General features: G+C 41.2%; 1 protein-coding gene across 1 annotated transcript in view; it reads right to left on the reverse strand.

The window, feature by feature from the left end:
• The window catches only part of tmeff1a (transmembrane protein with EGF-like and two follistatin-like domains 1a), a 47,836-nt gene that overhangs the window by 5,644 nt on the left and 24,300 nt on the right, over positions 1–17,892 (reverse strand). Inside the window, exons 4-7 of the mRNA XM_032564569.1 lie at positions 14,729–14,758; positions 9,250–9,346; positions 8,260–8,408; positions 1,624–1,683 (exon numbers count right to left, since the gene is read on the reverse strand). Coding sequence (XP_032420460.1) covers positions 1,624–1,683; positions 8,260–8,408; positions 9,250–9,346; positions 14,729–14,758 — 336 coding nt within the window. The remainder of the gene's footprint in view (positions 1–1,623; positions 1,684–8,259; positions 8,409–9,249; positions 9,347–14,728; positions 14,759–17,892) is intronic.

Genomic DNA, 17,892 nt, shown 5'->3' on the forward strand with positions numbered 1-17,892 from the left:
GCACCGAACGGCCCAGCAGGTGAAAACTACGGAGGCCCTAAAGGCCCAAAGTTTAAATCACTTCTATAACTTCATCCTGCGTTGATCTGAGTGAAACCGACTCACCTTCTTCAGATCTAACAAGATTGGTGTCAAACGTTTGTGCAGCAAAAATGTTTGTTTGTGCTGCAATTACATAAAAAAATCTGCCTTGTTAAGATGAGTTACTGTCCCTCAGCTCTTCTTCATGGGTTTTGACAGCAAAGCATTTAAATCTGAGGTTAAATGCTTCCATTGTGTGAATCCTGATATTAATTCAGAGATCACAAACTTTCCAGATTTGATTTAATTTCCTCCCTGATCTATAAATTCAACGTTTTGTTGTGCAGCAGGACAAATGACCCGGTTCTGCCACGGTGGGCCCGTTTACTCAGGAGAGACGTTAGCATCGCAGCAGCGGCTCCTAAAAACTCAGCTTTCACTTTATTTCACTATCAGAGCAAATTTACAGCTTCTGGTTTTACTGCTGTGTTTTTCCTGTGAGGACTTTATTGTGTATTAAAGAGATTTTCATTGGGTTTTTGCTCCGCTGCAGGTTCAGAGTCGGGTTAACAGGCTGCTGGAAGGAACCGCTGGCTGGATGAACATCTGGAAGAGAGTCAGTGTTGGTCTGAACAGGAAGGAGACGAAAACATGAAACATTTAGTCCACAGACTCACTTCATTCAGGTTTTAAACCACTAACCTTTTATTTCATTATCTTCCACTAATCACTAGTTTGCTAATAGCTCAGTTTTAGCGTAGCACTTTAGCTAACTGGTAGCACATTTAGCTTTTTCCTGGATAAATTCTGAAGCTCTAATTTACTGAACTGTTCTGTAAACTTCTGGTTTAATAAAGTTTGATGTCTGTGTTCAAGTTTTGATTATCGACTAAAAATTTCTTCCTGTAGTTTAACGTTTATATTCATGCTCTTATTTTGAAGTTTGCTTTGGGCAGCAGTTGCATTTCCTCCTGTTAGTTTTTTCTCTATTTTTCTACAATAACTTTATTTAAAACAAGAAACATGCAGGTACAAAGTAAGACGCAAATAGCAAAGAATGAGAGCTAATGTTGTAGCATTAGCTTCTGCTAAATAGCATTGTAGCATGTTAGCATTAGCACAGCTAGCTTTTTAGTTAGAGAATTTAAAACCTGAATGTGTTCCGGCTTCAGCCGGTTTAGACTTTCCAATGAGCTCCATTAGAGAGAAGCCACAGCATCACACATCCTCCACCGTACAGGTTAGGACATAAAATAAACCTATCAATTATATTATCTGATTTAGTTTAGAAGTGACACAAATCAGATGTTTTGTGGGTGAAAAACATTTAATTCAGGATTTATCTGCTGTGTAAACAGAAATAAGCTTCTTTCTCTGTGTGTCAGGTCAGCAAAAGGTGAAGGAAGAACTAATAAATCCTCCAGTTATATTTATTTAATATGAACTGTTTGGATTAGAGGTTTATTTCCACAGAGTTTGTGTTTGTTGCCTCTGGAGGCCGTGTTCGGTCCAACAGTCCAACCTGAACAGAACCGAGCGGGCGGCTGAGGGAACCTGAAACAGTCCAGGTAAACGCGGCAGCGGCGGCGGCGGCGGCCTCACCTAAGACGTTGACTTTGAAGGGGCTGCTGTCGTCCTTCTTCCCCAGCTTTTCTTTATCCGCTGTGGGAAACAGAGAGAATCACATTCAGACACAAACGCTTCGTTTTCTCCAGTGTGTCAGCAAACATCCAGCGCCGTTACATCACAGAGTCTGTCTGAGGCGCTCAGGCTCTTCCAGTCGGATTCTGCTGTCATCGTCTGACCGCGTGACTTCCTGTCTGCTGTCTGTGAATTTCTCTGTGTGTGTTTGTTTCTTTTAGGTCAAAATAAAAGGAGAAGAAAACGTCAGGGGATGTTTACTCACAGTCTGAATCACACCCTGTTCATCTGAGTGAAGGTGGTGATGGGTCCATCTCAGATGACGTGTGTGTGTGTGTTTGTGTGTGTGTGTGTGTGTGTGTGTCAGAGAGTGACGGGTGAAAACAAACAAAGCAGCAGCAGCAGCCGCTTGCTGTGAGCGGGCGTCATGCTCTCTCGCCGCCTGCAGGAGGAGCTGCTCTGAATCTTAACCAGCCTCCATGTTGCTTCTGCTGTTTCTCTGTCAGCTCTGACAGGAGGACCTGCTTCATGTGTGTGTTTAAAACTAAACACACACATGAAACTCTGGTTTCATTTCTTGGAACCTGATCAGATGTGGAGCTGAAACTTCAAGGTCTTTGGATAAAATCTGGATTTGCAGATTGTTGGTACTTTAGATGTTTCTGCTGCAGCTGCTTTCTGGGTTTTGAACCTAAACTGGGTTGAAACCTCTATAATTCATAATGCTGCCTAGTTGTGGTTCAGCATTCACACATTCATTTAGCTAATTTTCTGAGGACATAATTTAAATTTATTTGATGAATATTTCTCTGTTTGTGAATTCTAATCTAAAATGTCAAATGAAGTTTATTTATGTGGCAGATTTCATCATCCAGGCGGTAAAAACACAAAAATAAAAAGTCATCCACAGTTTTTACTCCGTGTTGTCGTTGTTTGTTTTTAAGTGAAACCTGAAACTGCTGCTGCGCAAGTTACAAGGCAGGTTGTTGCTAGGTAACCAAAGAGAGAGTGAGTTAATAGTTTCCACCTCTGTTGCCTCTCACAGCTAGCTGCTAATGTCTTTCCACTGCCTACATCTCCCAGAATGCTGTGCGGTTCTGGATCAGAGTTCATTTTATTGATGGATTATCTACTGAAATTGATCTCATATTTATTGCGATATATATTATTGATTGGACGCGTGTAAAGACGCTGAAACTTCCTTTAAATCAAAGCTGAACAGGATCTGTTTAGATCTGCCTGTGATTAAAATAACTGTGATCAATGTGTTTGATGTGATAACTTTGATTTATTGCTGGTTCCTGAGATGTTTATGGACTGAAACACTCTGACCGCCCTGCTGCTGAAATGTGCGACACTAATAAAGCCGACTGGAGTCTTTGGTCGATACGAAGCTCATTTCAACGCTCGAATCTGATCTGCATTAAAAATACATGAGCAGCAGAAACTGGTGAAACTTGATGAGATCCGCCGCACTTTTCAGAAATCCCAGCTCTGCTGTTGTCAACGTGTTTCTAGTCAACAAGGCAGCCGCCTCACACTTCAGTTTACTCACTCCAACACCAACCCAGAAACACTCGTCTGTTAGCGGTTCTGTGTTTTCTGCTTCCTTTAGAGATGAGAGGATGAAAGAAAAGACGAGTGACATGGTGGGAGGTTGGTGAGGATGAAGGGATGAAGCAGGAGACAAAGAGCAGGGTGAGATATTGTCAATATTTCCTCCTGAGCGATGCAGCATTAAAAATGGATGAGTGGGTTTGGTTTCACTCTGCAGCTGTGGGTGGGGTCGATCTGAGGCTCCATCTCTGCAAACCCAGGAGAAAATCTGGTTTTGTTTCTCTACAGTTAAACCGGGCTGTCGTCTCTGTTTGTGGTTTTATTTCCGTTTGAACACAGAGAATCATTCATTTCTACGGTGCAAATCACCTGCAGAGCAACACATTTACAGCAAGCAGACATGTTGGTTTCAACATGAATGAGTGAATATTGAGGCTGCAGCGTTTCAGGGTAAACCAACTGAAGCTGCTCTTCCATTATAAATGTGAACAAAACTGTTGATATAATGTGGAAAAAACACAATTTCATAGTTCAAGTGTTTCTATTAAATAAGAAACAACATTAAAGTCACACAAGAACAAGGATACATCATTTAAAAACATGGCTGCTGCGTCATCCTCCACCACTTCCTGTTGTCTTCTTTGTCATTTCCAGCAGTAGTAACATCCTGTTGTTGATCATGTGACTCGTGATGAAAAATGAATGTTTCCAGTGCAGTTCTGCTGAAAACCACTTCATCCAAGCAGCAAAACTTTCTATCAGAAAACGTTAAAATTGGCAGTTTTTTTTTTTGAGCCAATTTATTTTTGTAATTCCAATTTGCACAAATTGAAGGTCGATGGAAACGCTGCTGTTTAATATTAATATCTGATGTTTTTAACGTCTTTCTACAGGAGCTTTGAATTATCTGTGTCTGAAAGGTAAATAAACTTAAAAGTAACCTGTATCCATGGTAACCAGGGGCTGTGATGCATGTTGCTAATTTGATGCTCTGAATTTTGTTTTCTAAGGAAATAAATTAGAGTTTGACGAAGCTTTGGTCAGATCCTGACCCATAACGACTCCTGCAGCTCTAGATCAGATCTATAAGTGTCTCTCTATATTATTTCTCTATTATCTGTTTCCTGTGTTTTGGCTCCATCACGCCCCGGTGCTGGCCCGACGCCCTGAAGTGACAGCCGATCAGAGCGGGGGGGGGCAGGTGTTCATCACCTCAGGGCGTTACACACCCACATAGCCCCCCCTCAACCTCCAACCGGCACCGTCCAATCAGGCTCCTGCTCACGGTCGCCTTAAAGCCACAAACGCCGACAGGAAATCCATAAATGTCTGCGTGTTGTGATCCGGCGCCAGCAGCCCAGAGGACGGGCCGAGGCGGCCGACACTTTGGGATTCAAGGTGAGTCTAAAGCATAAATCTGATGCGAGCTGCGGCGGGCCGGGCCGACTCTGGGCGTTGGCTCCGGCTTTGAACAACATCAGACATCAAGCTGTGACTGCAAATCAGGTCTGTATGCAACACTCGCACCTCAGAGCATCAAAGCCGCTCTGACTCATTCTTCTGCATATTTTAAAACCTGACATCAGAGAGCGGCTGGAAGTGTAAAAACTGCTGAAGTAACTGCAGATTTAATCCACTGGAGTCGTTTCTCTAGTTAATGGTGAGGTTAATGAAAAAGCCAAAGGGTATCTCTGTTCCGCAGCGATTCAACAGACACTCAATCCGTCTTAAACCCTCTAAATATTCCTGCACTCTAAAAACCGACACTCAGGAAGACCTGTAATCCCTCCATCGTGTCTGGGATCACAGCGGCTTCATTCATCTGGTGACAGAAGAACTGAGACAGAAGGAAAGGAAAGGCTGGGGTTGCATTCATGTCATAATGTTCATTAAACTCTCGGTTTGCTCGGTTTTATCCCTCAGATTCACAGCAGTCGTCCTTTAGAGGAAACTCATTTCATATCTGCCGTTTCTCAGGTCGTTAGCCGCCGTTAACGACCTGAAGTGGAAACATTGGTACGAATGTAAAACGGCTTTAAAACTTTATTGTTTTGTTTTTTAATTATCGTTTATATGCAACATTATCATGCATTTTCAGCTGAGTTTTAGCTTGTAAAGCACTTTGTGCCGCATGAATTATTAGAAATAGAATAAATCAAGTTGACCTTTAAACTACACGGTGCTACAGAGTCGTCAGACTTTGTCTTTTATGAATCAGTAAACAAACAAACCGACTGAAATGGACCAAACACTCAGAAGGATTCAGAGTTTGGTTCCACTAATCCAATAATAACGGAGCTAATATGTAATTTAGTGCTTTAGCTAACTAAACATTTAGCACAGTTAGCTTCGCTCAAATAAATGCTGATTCATTTGGCCATAAACGTTCATGGCGGTTTCTGTAGCTGCATTTAATTTGACCATAAAACTGCAGAAATTAGAATTATAAAAATAAATTTGCTTAATGGCAACACGGCAACTTCTAAAAATAAATATATGTCAGGAAAGTGTCAACATCTGTTGCTGTTTTTAATGAACAAACTAACAAACACCTAAAATGCAAAGTTTGGTTTTCTTCTTCATTATGGAAACGCAGTTAATGACACCTGGTGGTTATCAACATGTTGCTGTAGCACTTTAGCTTTAGCAGAACTAATGTTTATGATTAGCGCTTTAGCGTTAGCACAGCTAACCTTTTAGCTAGCGGTTCCCACCACTGAGTTTGACTATATGGTCAAAATAAAAATGAGAATTTATTAAATTTAAGGTGGGCGTGCCGTGGTGGCGTAGCGGTTAGCGCGACCCGTATTTGGAGGCCTTGAGTCCTTGACGCGGCCGTCGCAGGTTCGACTCCCGGACCCGACGACATTTGCCGCATGTCTTCCCCCCTCTCCTTCCCCATTTCCTGTCAGCCTACTGTCATATAAGGGACACTAGAGCCACAAAAGACCCCCTGGAGGGGTAAAAAAAATTTAAGGTGAAATTTTTGAAGTTTGACTTAAAAAACCTCCAAACATCTGTCACTAAACAATACCTCAATCTGTCCTTTCATCTTTTCTCCAACTTTTTTGTTCATAAATCTTTGATTACATTTATTTTCATCGCTTCATGCAGAGCGGTTAGCGACATGCTTTTCAGTTTTCCTCAGTTGACACTAATGAAATCATTTTGGACGACAGTCTGCAGCACTTAACGCTGAGGTAACAGTTTTACAGTACAGCAGCTCATCAGCTTTTCCAGTTTTATTTGGCAGAAGCCAGAGAAGCAGATAAATAGAAGCAAATGTTGGAGCTAATTAGGTGGACATACTGCTGTAAGTGAACAATTAAGTTCCTCTTTATCTGCTGGATCAGAAAATGAACATTTGTTTGCACCAACATGGAAATATGCAAATGTTTCCTCTGCAAGTCGTTCAAATAAATCCTGCATTTTTCAGCAAACCAAAGTGCCTGGATGTCAGACATGATGTTTACGCTGCAGTCAGTTTTCCAGAACCTTCCCTCCGTGTCACATTGACGAGGTTTGCATTAATAACCCCGTATTACAGCCGGCATGCTCGGTTCGCTTCCTAATTGAAAACGCCGGCGATCAGACGCATTAATTTGACTGACATGGTTCCAGTAACGAGACTGATTTATTAAACCGTCACGGTTCTGCAGCCAGCAATGATCAGCAGGAGAGGAGCGCCATCCGTCCTGCATCTGCAAATCTGTGTGAAGTTAGAAAACATCTCAGAGAGAAGATGAAGGAATCTGGAAAATGATGAAATCCTGTTTGAAACTGAGCTACTCCGTCCACAAACAACCGTTATCTTCAGGGCTACAAAGCTTTCCCAGCCCAAACGCTCGTTAGCACAAACAGGAAATCAGCCAATCACAACGCAGAAACTCAATGGACTGAGACATCTGGACATGGAGACGACAGCCTGTTCAGTTTGAAAATGGGCTTCAGGATGCAGAAGAAAGCAGATTTAAGGGACTTTGAACGTGGTTCGGTCGTTGGTGCCAGACTGTCTGATGGGATTTTCACCAACAACCAGCAAACTTCTCAGGATGACAGATAAAGATTCAAAGAAAAGGAAACGTCCAGTGATCAGCAGATAGTTTTGGTTCCAGAAGATAAAAAGGCAAAAAACCTCAAAAACCACATTAGATGTCAGCTGGGAACAAGAAACTGAGGCTGGAATAAACGACAACCTGCCTTTAATCAACACTTCAGGGCGGTGGAGGTGGCGTCATGCTGTGGGAGAACTTTGGTTCATTGATTACCAAATAAATATTGTTTCAACATAAAAGCCTCCTGCAAGATTGTTGCTCATCATCTGTGTCAACAAACCACCAACATCACAACTCGGCCGGTCCCGATAACAGAAAGTATCACGATAAATGATAATATTGTCGTTTCAGACCATGTTTCGTTCGCTACAATAACACTAATGCAAGTTCACCCTCTGAAAAATCTAAAAACTTTCATTCCTAAAGAATATTTAACACAGAAACGGGAAAACATTTTAAATGTCCAAAATAAACAAGTAAAACAACTAAAACAGCAATAATTTAAATGAATTATGAAATCTCTGGAACCAAATATTAATTGTTCAGCTTTGACAGGGAAAACAGGCTAAAGGGGCAGCTAATGCTAGCCGGCTACTTTATACTGGGAGCTAATTTTTTGCAGCGTTTTTCAACATTTTTCAGCAATACTGAAGGTTAGCATCTCTGACTATTGTAGTCCACATGGAAACTATAGATTTTATTTTCATTTATCATGCAGTTAATTGATTTATTGCTTATTGACAGCGTTTCACACACATCAGATAAACTCAACCTGATGTCACTGAAGTCCTTTCAGTCCCTGAAAGATTCATCTCCTCTGGTCTGAAAATGTGTTTGGAGCCGTTAACGGCCTTGGACTAGACTCCCTGAGGTCAGGGATGGAGATAAACTCTTACCAGAAGAGGTTTGGTGTTCAATCTGTGCCTGACATGAGCTGCTGTTCACAAACGGACATTTTCAGACGTGTTTTGCGCCATAACTTTACCGAGGCAGCGTCCCAGGTGCTTGACGTCGATCTGCTCCTGCTTCATGCACGAAGCCTCCCGGACCAGGCACGGGTTGTTGTACGAGTTTCCGTCTGTAGCGCAGACCGGGTTCTCATTGTGGCCGCTGCAGTCAATGTTGCATATGCACCTGAGGGCAAAGGTCAACCATCAGAACAATATCCCAGGAAATGAAACTGTCTGAACCCATTTCTGACACACAGCAACAAAACGTTCAGATTATTTTAAATTAAAGCAACATTTCATTTCATGTTTCTGTGCAGTTTAATGAAAAGTTTGGATCCATCTTCTTCCTTCAAACATTAAGCTAACTCTCTAATATCATCATCATATATTTCATCTGTTTATTTAACAGTCACCTAAATATGTTGTTAGTGGTAGTAAACAGCAGAGACACACTTCTGCTAATCTGCTAATTTCTGGTTTAGCGTTTTAAATGTTTAGTGAACTTAGTTTTCCCCGAATCAGATTCTAAAGTGTTAAATTATTTTGGATCCTTTGTAAACTTTCAGTTGAATAAAGTTCAACATCTGTGTTGAAGTTTTGGTTATTAACTTAAGAATGCTTTAATCCTTTTACACAAATGCTTTTATTTTGAAGGCTCTTCAAGCAGGAGTTCCATTTCCTCTCCTCATGTTCTCTCTGTTTCCCCAATAACTTTATTTAAAACAAGGACATGACAAATAAAGTAAAAACATGGACAACAGAGAACAAGAAATAAACATAAATACAATATCTAAGGGAAATATAAAATATAACAGCAAAAATAAATTTGTCCTTGAGAGTTGGACTCTTTCAAGAGCAGACGCAATTTGAACTGAAGTTAGCGGCTTAGCACTAGCTTTAGCATTAGCTAATGTTTATGATTAGATTAGCACAGCTAACCTGTTAGCCAGCAGTGTTAGCCACGGCTCAGACATAATGTATCTGTGAACCAATTAAAGCTTTTTACTCATTAACTTCTCGCTCACCAGACATCTTCGGAGTCTTCATCACATTCGGCTCCATATTTACAGGTGCTGCACTTGGTGAACTTCTTCCCGACGTCGGAGGCTGAGCCCTCATCGTCTGTTAGACGGGCAGAGAGGAAAAACGCTTCAGTAACAGCAAACATTTCTCTACAGTCCTGCTTATTATCCTGAACTTCATCCTTTACTGAGCCTCGCAGAAATATTCACACCCGTTTACCATTTTGTCACATCAAACCACAAACTGTGTGTTTGTCGTGCTCCGTCCAGAACCGTTTATCCTCTTCAACCAGGACTGGACCTCCGTTCAGACTAGCTGGTGACCAGTGGTGTGGTGGGAGCCGCCACTGGGATGTTTTTGTGGACTTTAGGAGGTCCAGGTAGGCCCAGTCTGTGACGGAGGAGGAACCAGTTTCTTCTTCCTGTGGAGATTTCCTGAGGACGATGTGATGAATCCAGCTGGTCGTTCATCAGTTGTGTCTCAATGTTTCTATGAGCCCAGCTGAGAGCATCTTCTGCTACAGCGGAGAATAACTTCCTATCCAGGAGTCCAAACCGACAGTTTTCAGAGGGAAGCTGATTTCCATCAGTGTATGAAGGTCGCTGTGTGTTTTTCTACTAGCAGGGAAACGGATCAACGCCCTGAAAACACCAACAGGAGACGAATGACTCGACATCCACTGTGTTCATAACTCAATGTTTGGTTTATTAAACTCTTCTTTATCTCCCAGTCTGGATCTTTAAACCTTGATGTTCTATAAAACCACCAGAAGAAAAACTTTCAGAAGTTTCATCTGTTTCCTCAAAGTCAAATCCATCATCGTTCACCTGTGACTGTTTCTGGTTAAACTGGTTTTAATTTCACCTCCTGTCGGATTCTGCTCCACCGCCTGCGCAGCTCTTTATTTTTTCAGATCTTCATCGCTGAACGTAATAATCAGCTTTTTATTTGTTCTGCCTCTTTTCCAGAAGAGTGGCTTAATTTCATTTTGAAAACAACCTGCAGCTCGCGTCGGATTTTGTTCTGGTTAGCGGCGCCTCTTCCCGCCATCGAGGCAGGCCACGGCTCAGGCGCTTTCCTATCAGACACAGCTGAGCGTGTGGAGAGGCTGCTCAGGCTTATCGGCCAAATGGAAACAGAGGCGCCACATCATCATCTGATATTGTTATTATCATTACAGCGTTTAATGCCACCTCGCATCCATTCTCCAGCAGCGAAGCGCCAACAGCGCCGAGTATCAAAGAGCCGCAGGGATTATTCAGGGCTGCCTTTCATCAGCAGAGCCATTTTCATGATTCATCAGGTGCAATTTTGTTGTAAAACAGAAGAAAAGCTGAATCCTGCAGAGAGAAGGGAACTAATCTACAGCAAAATGTAGAAACCACAGAGGAAACGGAGCCTGGAGGTTTAAAGTTTAGGATTGTTGTCTTAGAAAAGCAGGAGTGAGATTCTCTGCATGTGTTTCAGGTCTAATTTTCTTCATTTCTTGCATATAAAAGTTTCAGCAGGAATTTTTATCTTGTGTTTCTGGTTCACCCATAAATCTGATCTGCTGAGAGGAGCGATGATGAAAAACAGTTACAGTTTTCAGTTTGTGCTAAAAGGAGTTAGCATCTTAATGCTAACATGTTGCTAATGCTAATGTCAGCGTCCACAGTCCAAGTTTCTAAAGAAGCTTCATGAATGATCAGGACTTCATGAAACTCTGGAAAGACGAACTTTGCTCCAATCTGACGGCTGAAAAGATTAAAAACTTTAAATATTTTAGTTTTTATTTTGTAAATTCAAAATTTACCAGCAAAAAGGCTTTTTGGATTGAAAACATTGTTTATGTTGTTGATATATAGTTTCAATAACATCTGATTAATTACTTACTGACCCTAAAATGAACTGTATTAAATTTTTAATCCCGTTCCAACACTAGTTTTTATCAGAAGCAGGTTTTACATCGAGTCTTTGCTGCTCCACATTCTGGTAACAGAAAAGGATCAATTCCTGGAAATACGCAGCAGAAACGAACATTTAGTTCCTGAAGGTCGTTCAGCGTTATTTCCATTTAAATCCTGGATGAAATGTTTCAGTTACTGCATCTGAAAAATTAAAGCAAAACAAAATCAACACACAAATCAATGCAGCTAAACTGCAGAGGCGTTCACAGGGCCGTTCTGCTGCTTTAAGAGCAGCAGCATGATTAAACTCTGTGTGTGTGTGTGTGTGTGTGTGTGTGTGCCTGACAGATTGGCCTGCTGTGTGTGTAGCTATCGAACATGGAGGGCTCAGTCGGCGCTCCATCGATTGACGTGGATCTGCAGCCGAGCGGCGTCTTTGTTTCTGCTGACAGCAGGACGCCGCTGCTTCCTCTCTGACTCCTGTTGTTGTTTCCCTCTTTGCTCTCGCTAATATTTGCCTCCCGGCTGAAAAAGGTTCCTCTGTTCAAGCGTTAAATCCCGTCCAAACACAGATTCTGTAGCCTAAAACAGATGCAGCTTATTATCACCACCGTTTGGGTCAGCAGCTCACAGACGTCCTGCAGCGAATGGAAATCACCGGCATGAAGCTCACGACCCTGAACAACATTATGGCTTTAAATTTTTATTAATATCCAGCTCAGAAAACGCCTAAAAGACTCAAACTGACGTTTACTTTATGCAAAGTATGCCTCTGACACAGCTGGGAACCGCTGCTGCGCACAAATTTAAATAATTTTAAATAGTTTAATAAATAACAGGAGATAAAAATAACCTGGGACGTGGATGTAAGCAGCAGGAAGTTCTGGTTTCTGGTCGAAAGCAAAACAAATCATCCAGAACTAAGTCAAACCGTGGAGAAAACGCTCTGACCCAACTAAATCTGAACCTGCAGCCACGACTGAAAAAGATAAACGTGTCACAAAAACAACGGACAGAAAACCTTCCATCAAGTTCACAGTGAAGCACGAGGGAGGCAGCATAGTGATCTGGGATTAGGTTTCTTCAGAAAGGTGAAGATGAATTTCAGTTTTTAGAAGAAGTGACCGATGATTAGGCCAAATCGAGAAAAGATTAAAGTTTTGAACGTCCTAATCAAAGTCTAGAACTAAATCTGAGAGGAATCGCCTGAGAGGCTGCGGACAGAAGATCTTATCACAATCTGACAGATTTACAAATATTATCCAGTCAGGAGTTTTCAACTCGTATGAACTTGTTTTATCTGGAGAAACGACCAACATTAAACTGGGAAAATTTAAAAACCAGCAGCAGCAGAAATTCATCCGTTTTACAGAAATTTTTTCTCCTTCCTGTCGTCTTTCTTCCATCTTCCTGTCTCTACTACTAACATTTTGTCACATTAGATTCTCCTAAGGTATGATGTGTTTTGTGAATAACTTTTCTTACAAAGTCTTAGAATTGATGTCCAGATTAATGTTTAATATTGGAGCCTCTGCTGCAGCGGCAGAACCTCCAGGTTAACGCACCGCGTTTCCGTCTGTTAACCCAGAAATCTGGAATTTACTTGATTCTGTTCATTTGTGACCAATTTAAAGCTAAAGATAAGAACTGCACAATATGAGGAGCACATGATTCACATCACGGCTGAACGCTCCAATCACGATGCTGATTCGATTAGCCCACATTTACCTTCCTCCTCTCCTTCATCTTCATCACCCGAACGTCCCAAACACTAAGCAGAGCTGAGAAAGTTCATCCAGCGGATCAAATGTAGCAAGCAGGGTAAAGCTAAAGCTAAAGCTAAAGTTACCAACACACAAAGGAAACATCATTAAAGTGCAACTAAAGAACAAAATGAGGCAGAAAGCCAAGAAAAAATGTCAATATTTAGCAAACAATCCTGCTTCCTATTGGTGTAAGTTCATAACAGCTGATGGCCTAGTAAAAGCCTCAGCTCATTAAGGGTCAGCAAAAAAAAAAGTTACAAAATGTAATGTAACTTCTGAATAAGAGAGGAGGCAGACGTTCTGACAGAATAATTATCAGAAGAGCCGAGGAAAACAGAGAGCTTCGGACAGAAAAGTTCAAGTTAAAGAGAGTCTAGGCACAAAACTCCACTGCTGAAGGAAAAGCATGTCGGACAAGACGATGAAAACAGAATCAACCCCTTTAGATGTGGATCCAAACACCAGAGTCTGTGGATTCAATGAGGGCAGATCTTTCAGGACATAATGAAACCAAGAATGTTCCAGTTATTCAGCTAAAAGAACCAAAGATCAGAACCAGAACCGTCAAGATGTTGGGTCAAAATCCCAGCTGAGACAGACGGGGGTAAGGCTTCACTGCTAAGTACTATAATGAATATATTTCATTAAATATTATTAAATACTTGTTATAAAATACTTATTCCCCGTGTGGTGAACTTGTATTCTGCACGTTAGACATTTTTAAACTAGTGATGGAGCTCAATTAAAATTTTTAGTCGACTTAATTGAGCAATTAATCACAATATATTGACAAAATATTTTCAATTCAAACTTCGTTTTGCTGGTAAATTTTTGTATAAATAGATATGAGCTCAACAACAAAATATGTATAGTTTTTAATCTGCTCTTCAACCATCAAGTTGGTGCAAAGTTTGTCTTTGCAGAGTTCCAGGAAGCCCTGATCATTCATGGATCTTCTTTAGAAATGTGAACTGTAGACGCTAACATTAGCATCAGCTGCTACATGTTTAGCACTGAGATGCTAATTTAGGTTAGAATAGCTTCGTCGATAGGCTAACTGAACAACACACCAATAGTCTTTTCCAGCAACCAATTTTGCTTTATTTTTTCTGCAAAAATGAATCCAAAATATGCTGAGAGAAGCAGTTCTGTCGTCCATCATTGTTAATTAAGAATATTGCTTGCGCATATCGAGTGTACCAGAAACAAGAATACAAAGGTTCCGCCTGGAACAATTGTTTGTAAAGCATAGGGTTTGTGCAGCGCTACTTTAAACTTAATAAATGATGTAAAATGTGTTTTCATTCCCATGACCAGGCGTCACTGAGTTCATGTTCTGGTTTCAGAACCGTTTATCCGCTAATTCTCCAGCAGCCCAGCAGCAGAGTGGAGGCTGTTTCACTAATTAATCTCAGAGGTTTGACTGTTTCATCGCAGCGTCTCCAATAAAACCTCCCTGCAGAGGCCAAACCAAACAACAAACCATGTGGCCGTCCTCACAGGTGGCTGCAAAATGTCTCTGTTGCCAAATTTGGCATCGACGACGCTTTTCCATCTTGGCCCCCGCAGGACGGAGAGATTGGCCCTGCTCCTCTGGGACGACTTGGCGGCTCCTCGCAGGATTCACTGCTGCGGTTAATATGCATCAGAGGAGGCGTGGAGAAACGCACACAGCGGTTCCTCCTACCGCAACACACTCAGACCCGCAGCAGCGCAGATCAAGACTCAGCTGTAATTGATTTCTGTTTGACTTTCAGTCACAGCAGAAGTGAAGCAGGAAATGAAATCTTTAAATAGCCCAAAGAAAAAAAACAACAGAGACTCACCGTCTGCGTCTCCCGAACCAGAACCGGGATCTGTGAAGAGACACGGCAGGGATCAGACATTTTGCTCTGAAGACTCAGAAAGGAGCGAATCATCCAGCAGGTTCCTGATTCTCAGGCCAGATTAACACGGTTAATCCGCTAATGCGCTAACAGAATAGCTCATTTTTAGCTTAGCATTTTTGGTAACTGAAAATATTTAGCGAGCTTAGCTTCCCCTAAATGTTTCTGTTTCACAGAATCACTTCCTGAAGCACAAACTGTGCAGGTGGGTGAGAAAATGTGACGTCGTTTGTAAAGATACACAGAAAAAATTACAGCAATAATTTGGGTTATTCAGCTAATAATAATACAAACTAAGGATTAATTTTTATAGTCATATTTTCATCATAATTCATCAGTAATTTATAAATGTCAGTTTCAAGCTAAATATTTAGTTTGAAACCAGATATTTACCTGGCCAAGTATTTAGTTTACTAAGTAAACATTTAGCAAATCATAGATTTATTGCTTTAGCATTAGCTTCTGCTAAACAGCATGTAGGTGTGAAGTTCAGATTCTTCCAACTTCAACTCAAATCAGCAGTAAGACGGTTAAACCCTGACCACAGCAAGGCGTCCTTAACGGACCAGAACCGGTCCTGGATGGGATAAAACCCGACTCATCTGGTTGACTCAGACCTGCAGCTCCATCAGGAAATGGAGCGCCTGCTCCAAACTTGGCTCTGATGCACTGAATTAAAGAAATGAAGGCAAGTCTGGGAGTTTCTGGCACGGCGGTGTCGCGTTAAGAAATGGACTCCAGCTGCTTTCTTCCATTAAACTTCACCTTTCTTCCTCACCGAGTCCACAGGAAGTTGTTTTTCATCCGAGAAGGGCAGAAACAGTCGGAGTGAGTCGGAGACTTTCATGACTTTGCCAGCACGGCTTATTGATCAAATGTGAAAATTTGGCTTAAAACTTGCAGGTGAAACTCAGCTTCAGCCTTTCAGAAAGAAAAATATCAGATCCGAGTGAAAATGGCTGAGTTGTTATTGATTCCCTGCAGGCAGATTTACTGATGAAGCAGCAAAAACAGCGACTGCAGAGTTCAGAAAGAAAAACACGGAGCAAAACTCAAACAGGAACTTTTCTAACCGCATAAAAACTGGATGAGACAAACAAGTCTATATTTATTTTAAATAGATGAAGCTGACATTCTGCAGCTTCAGTTCACTTTTATTTTATCACTAATCGGTTTCCACTTAGTCCTTTAGGATTAAACTGAAAGGCAAATAGCTACAGAATAAAGACTCTGCAAAACAGTGAATGTTGAAACAACAGGTTAGAGACACAACCAGGTGTTTCACACACACAACAAAAACAGATGGGAAAAAATCAGAGCAAACATTGTTCTAAAGAACCTATCCGGGTCCAAACCGAAGCCTGAACGAACGAGACGACAGCTTTAAACGGCAGATTCAGATTTAGAGTCGGTCAGCATTTGGGCTGAACTTGAAATTAAATTTCAATTTAATTTGAATTTGGTTGTTTTGTAACATGTTGCACTGTTCTTCTTTCTAATTTGTGTTTGGCCTGAATCTGCTAATTGAAAATGCAAAAAAAAAAAAAGTTCAATCATTGTGGCATAAAAAGTATTTTATGCATTTAGACTCATCTGCATTCGTTTGGGAAAAGTTCCCAGGGATTTGGTGGACAAAGACAATAAATACTTAATTAGAGTTTTCTGCTGATTGTGAATAAATGTATAACATCTGCTGGTTAAAACTCAAACTGCCAAAGGAAGGAGAGGCAAAATTAAAAATATCAACATTATGGAAAAACAGCATAAGGACTAAAAGATGGAGACATTTGAATCTAAAGGAAACAAACAGAGAATCCTGATAACTCTGTTTACTAGAGTAAATATTTCCAGTTTAGTTTGTACTATTATTGATAATACATACTGCTATTATTTATTTAGTTTGGTTTATTTATTATTACTTTCCATGTGTTTACTATTGTTCTTTTCACTGAAGTTATTGTGTATTTACTTGTTCATTGCAGAATATTAGCTTTTCTTAATAAATGTTCTTGTATTTCAGTTTTATCTGTAGTTTCCAGATGAGTCAAAATTAAACATCATGAATATTTAATGTTAATTAATGAAGCGAAGGAGAATTCCTCCGTCCTGATCTGGAAACATTCAGACGCTCCACAACCTGCCGCCCATGACCTTTAACCTTTGCTCACTGAGGCCTGGACGTTTCTCTGAACCTCACACTCTGACCTGATTGCTGGGAAGATCGAAGCTGCCAAGGATCCTTACATCGCTCCTTCCTTCCTACTTCCTCTTTTCCTTCCTTTTTTTGTACTTCAGTCTTTTCCTTCTTTCCTTCACTCCTTTTCTCCTTCCTTCCTGTTTTAATTCCTCCTTTCTGTCCTTCCTTGGTGTTTTCCTTCATTAGTCTTTCATTTCCTTAGTTTGTCTCCTTCTTTCTTTCCTTCTTTAACGCCTTCATCCTTCTTTAGTCCTTTCCTTGCCTCCTTATGGATTAAAGCGTCTCCTTCCTTCCTGCCTTCCTGCCCCGGCGTTGTGCCTGCCGGGGCATTAAAGAGTTTTTAACCGATCTTTGAGCATTCTGACATGTGGAAGCAGCGCTGACGTCTCTGCTGCAGCCATAACTCTTCCTCCTTCTCCTCTTCCTCCTCCTGCAGTTATATTTCATCAGTGAGAAAAATAAACCGGCTTGTCCTTCAACTCCAGAGTCGATTCTGAAAGCTCAAATCTAAAGGAAGTGAAGCGGCAGCAGATGAAGCTTTTCCTCGGCTTTCTGAAGTCCAGAGTTTTTTCTTCACACTTCGGCGCCGACTGGAACTGGATTAAATTCAGACGGATAAAAACCACACAGCAGCCTCTGAATCCCGTCATGGAGGAAAGTCGGTGGCGTTACGTCTGACTCACCACCTGTTGCATCAGATCCTTAAAACGAGGAGAGTTCAGCTTTTTAGTGAAAATCAGAGAAAAGAAAATCAGCCGTAAAGCTGTGGAAGCAACGCCTGGTGTTCCGGTCCAGACCTTCGTCTCAAACAATCTGTCTGAAGTCGGATCTTACAGACCATGTTTTTGTTTTTTCCAGTAAACAGGAACAGGAACCAGCAGGGAGGTGAGGAAGAGGAGGCTGAAGA

Source organism: Xiphophorus hellerii, chromosome 6 (assembly GCF_003331165.1).
Source record: "Xiphophorus hellerii strain 12219 chromosome 6, Xiphophorus_hellerii-4.1, whole genome shotgun sequence".
Taxonomy (NCBI): Eukaryota; Metazoa; Chordata; class Actinopteri; order Cyprinodontiformes; family Poeciliidae; genus Xiphophorus; species Xiphophorus hellerii.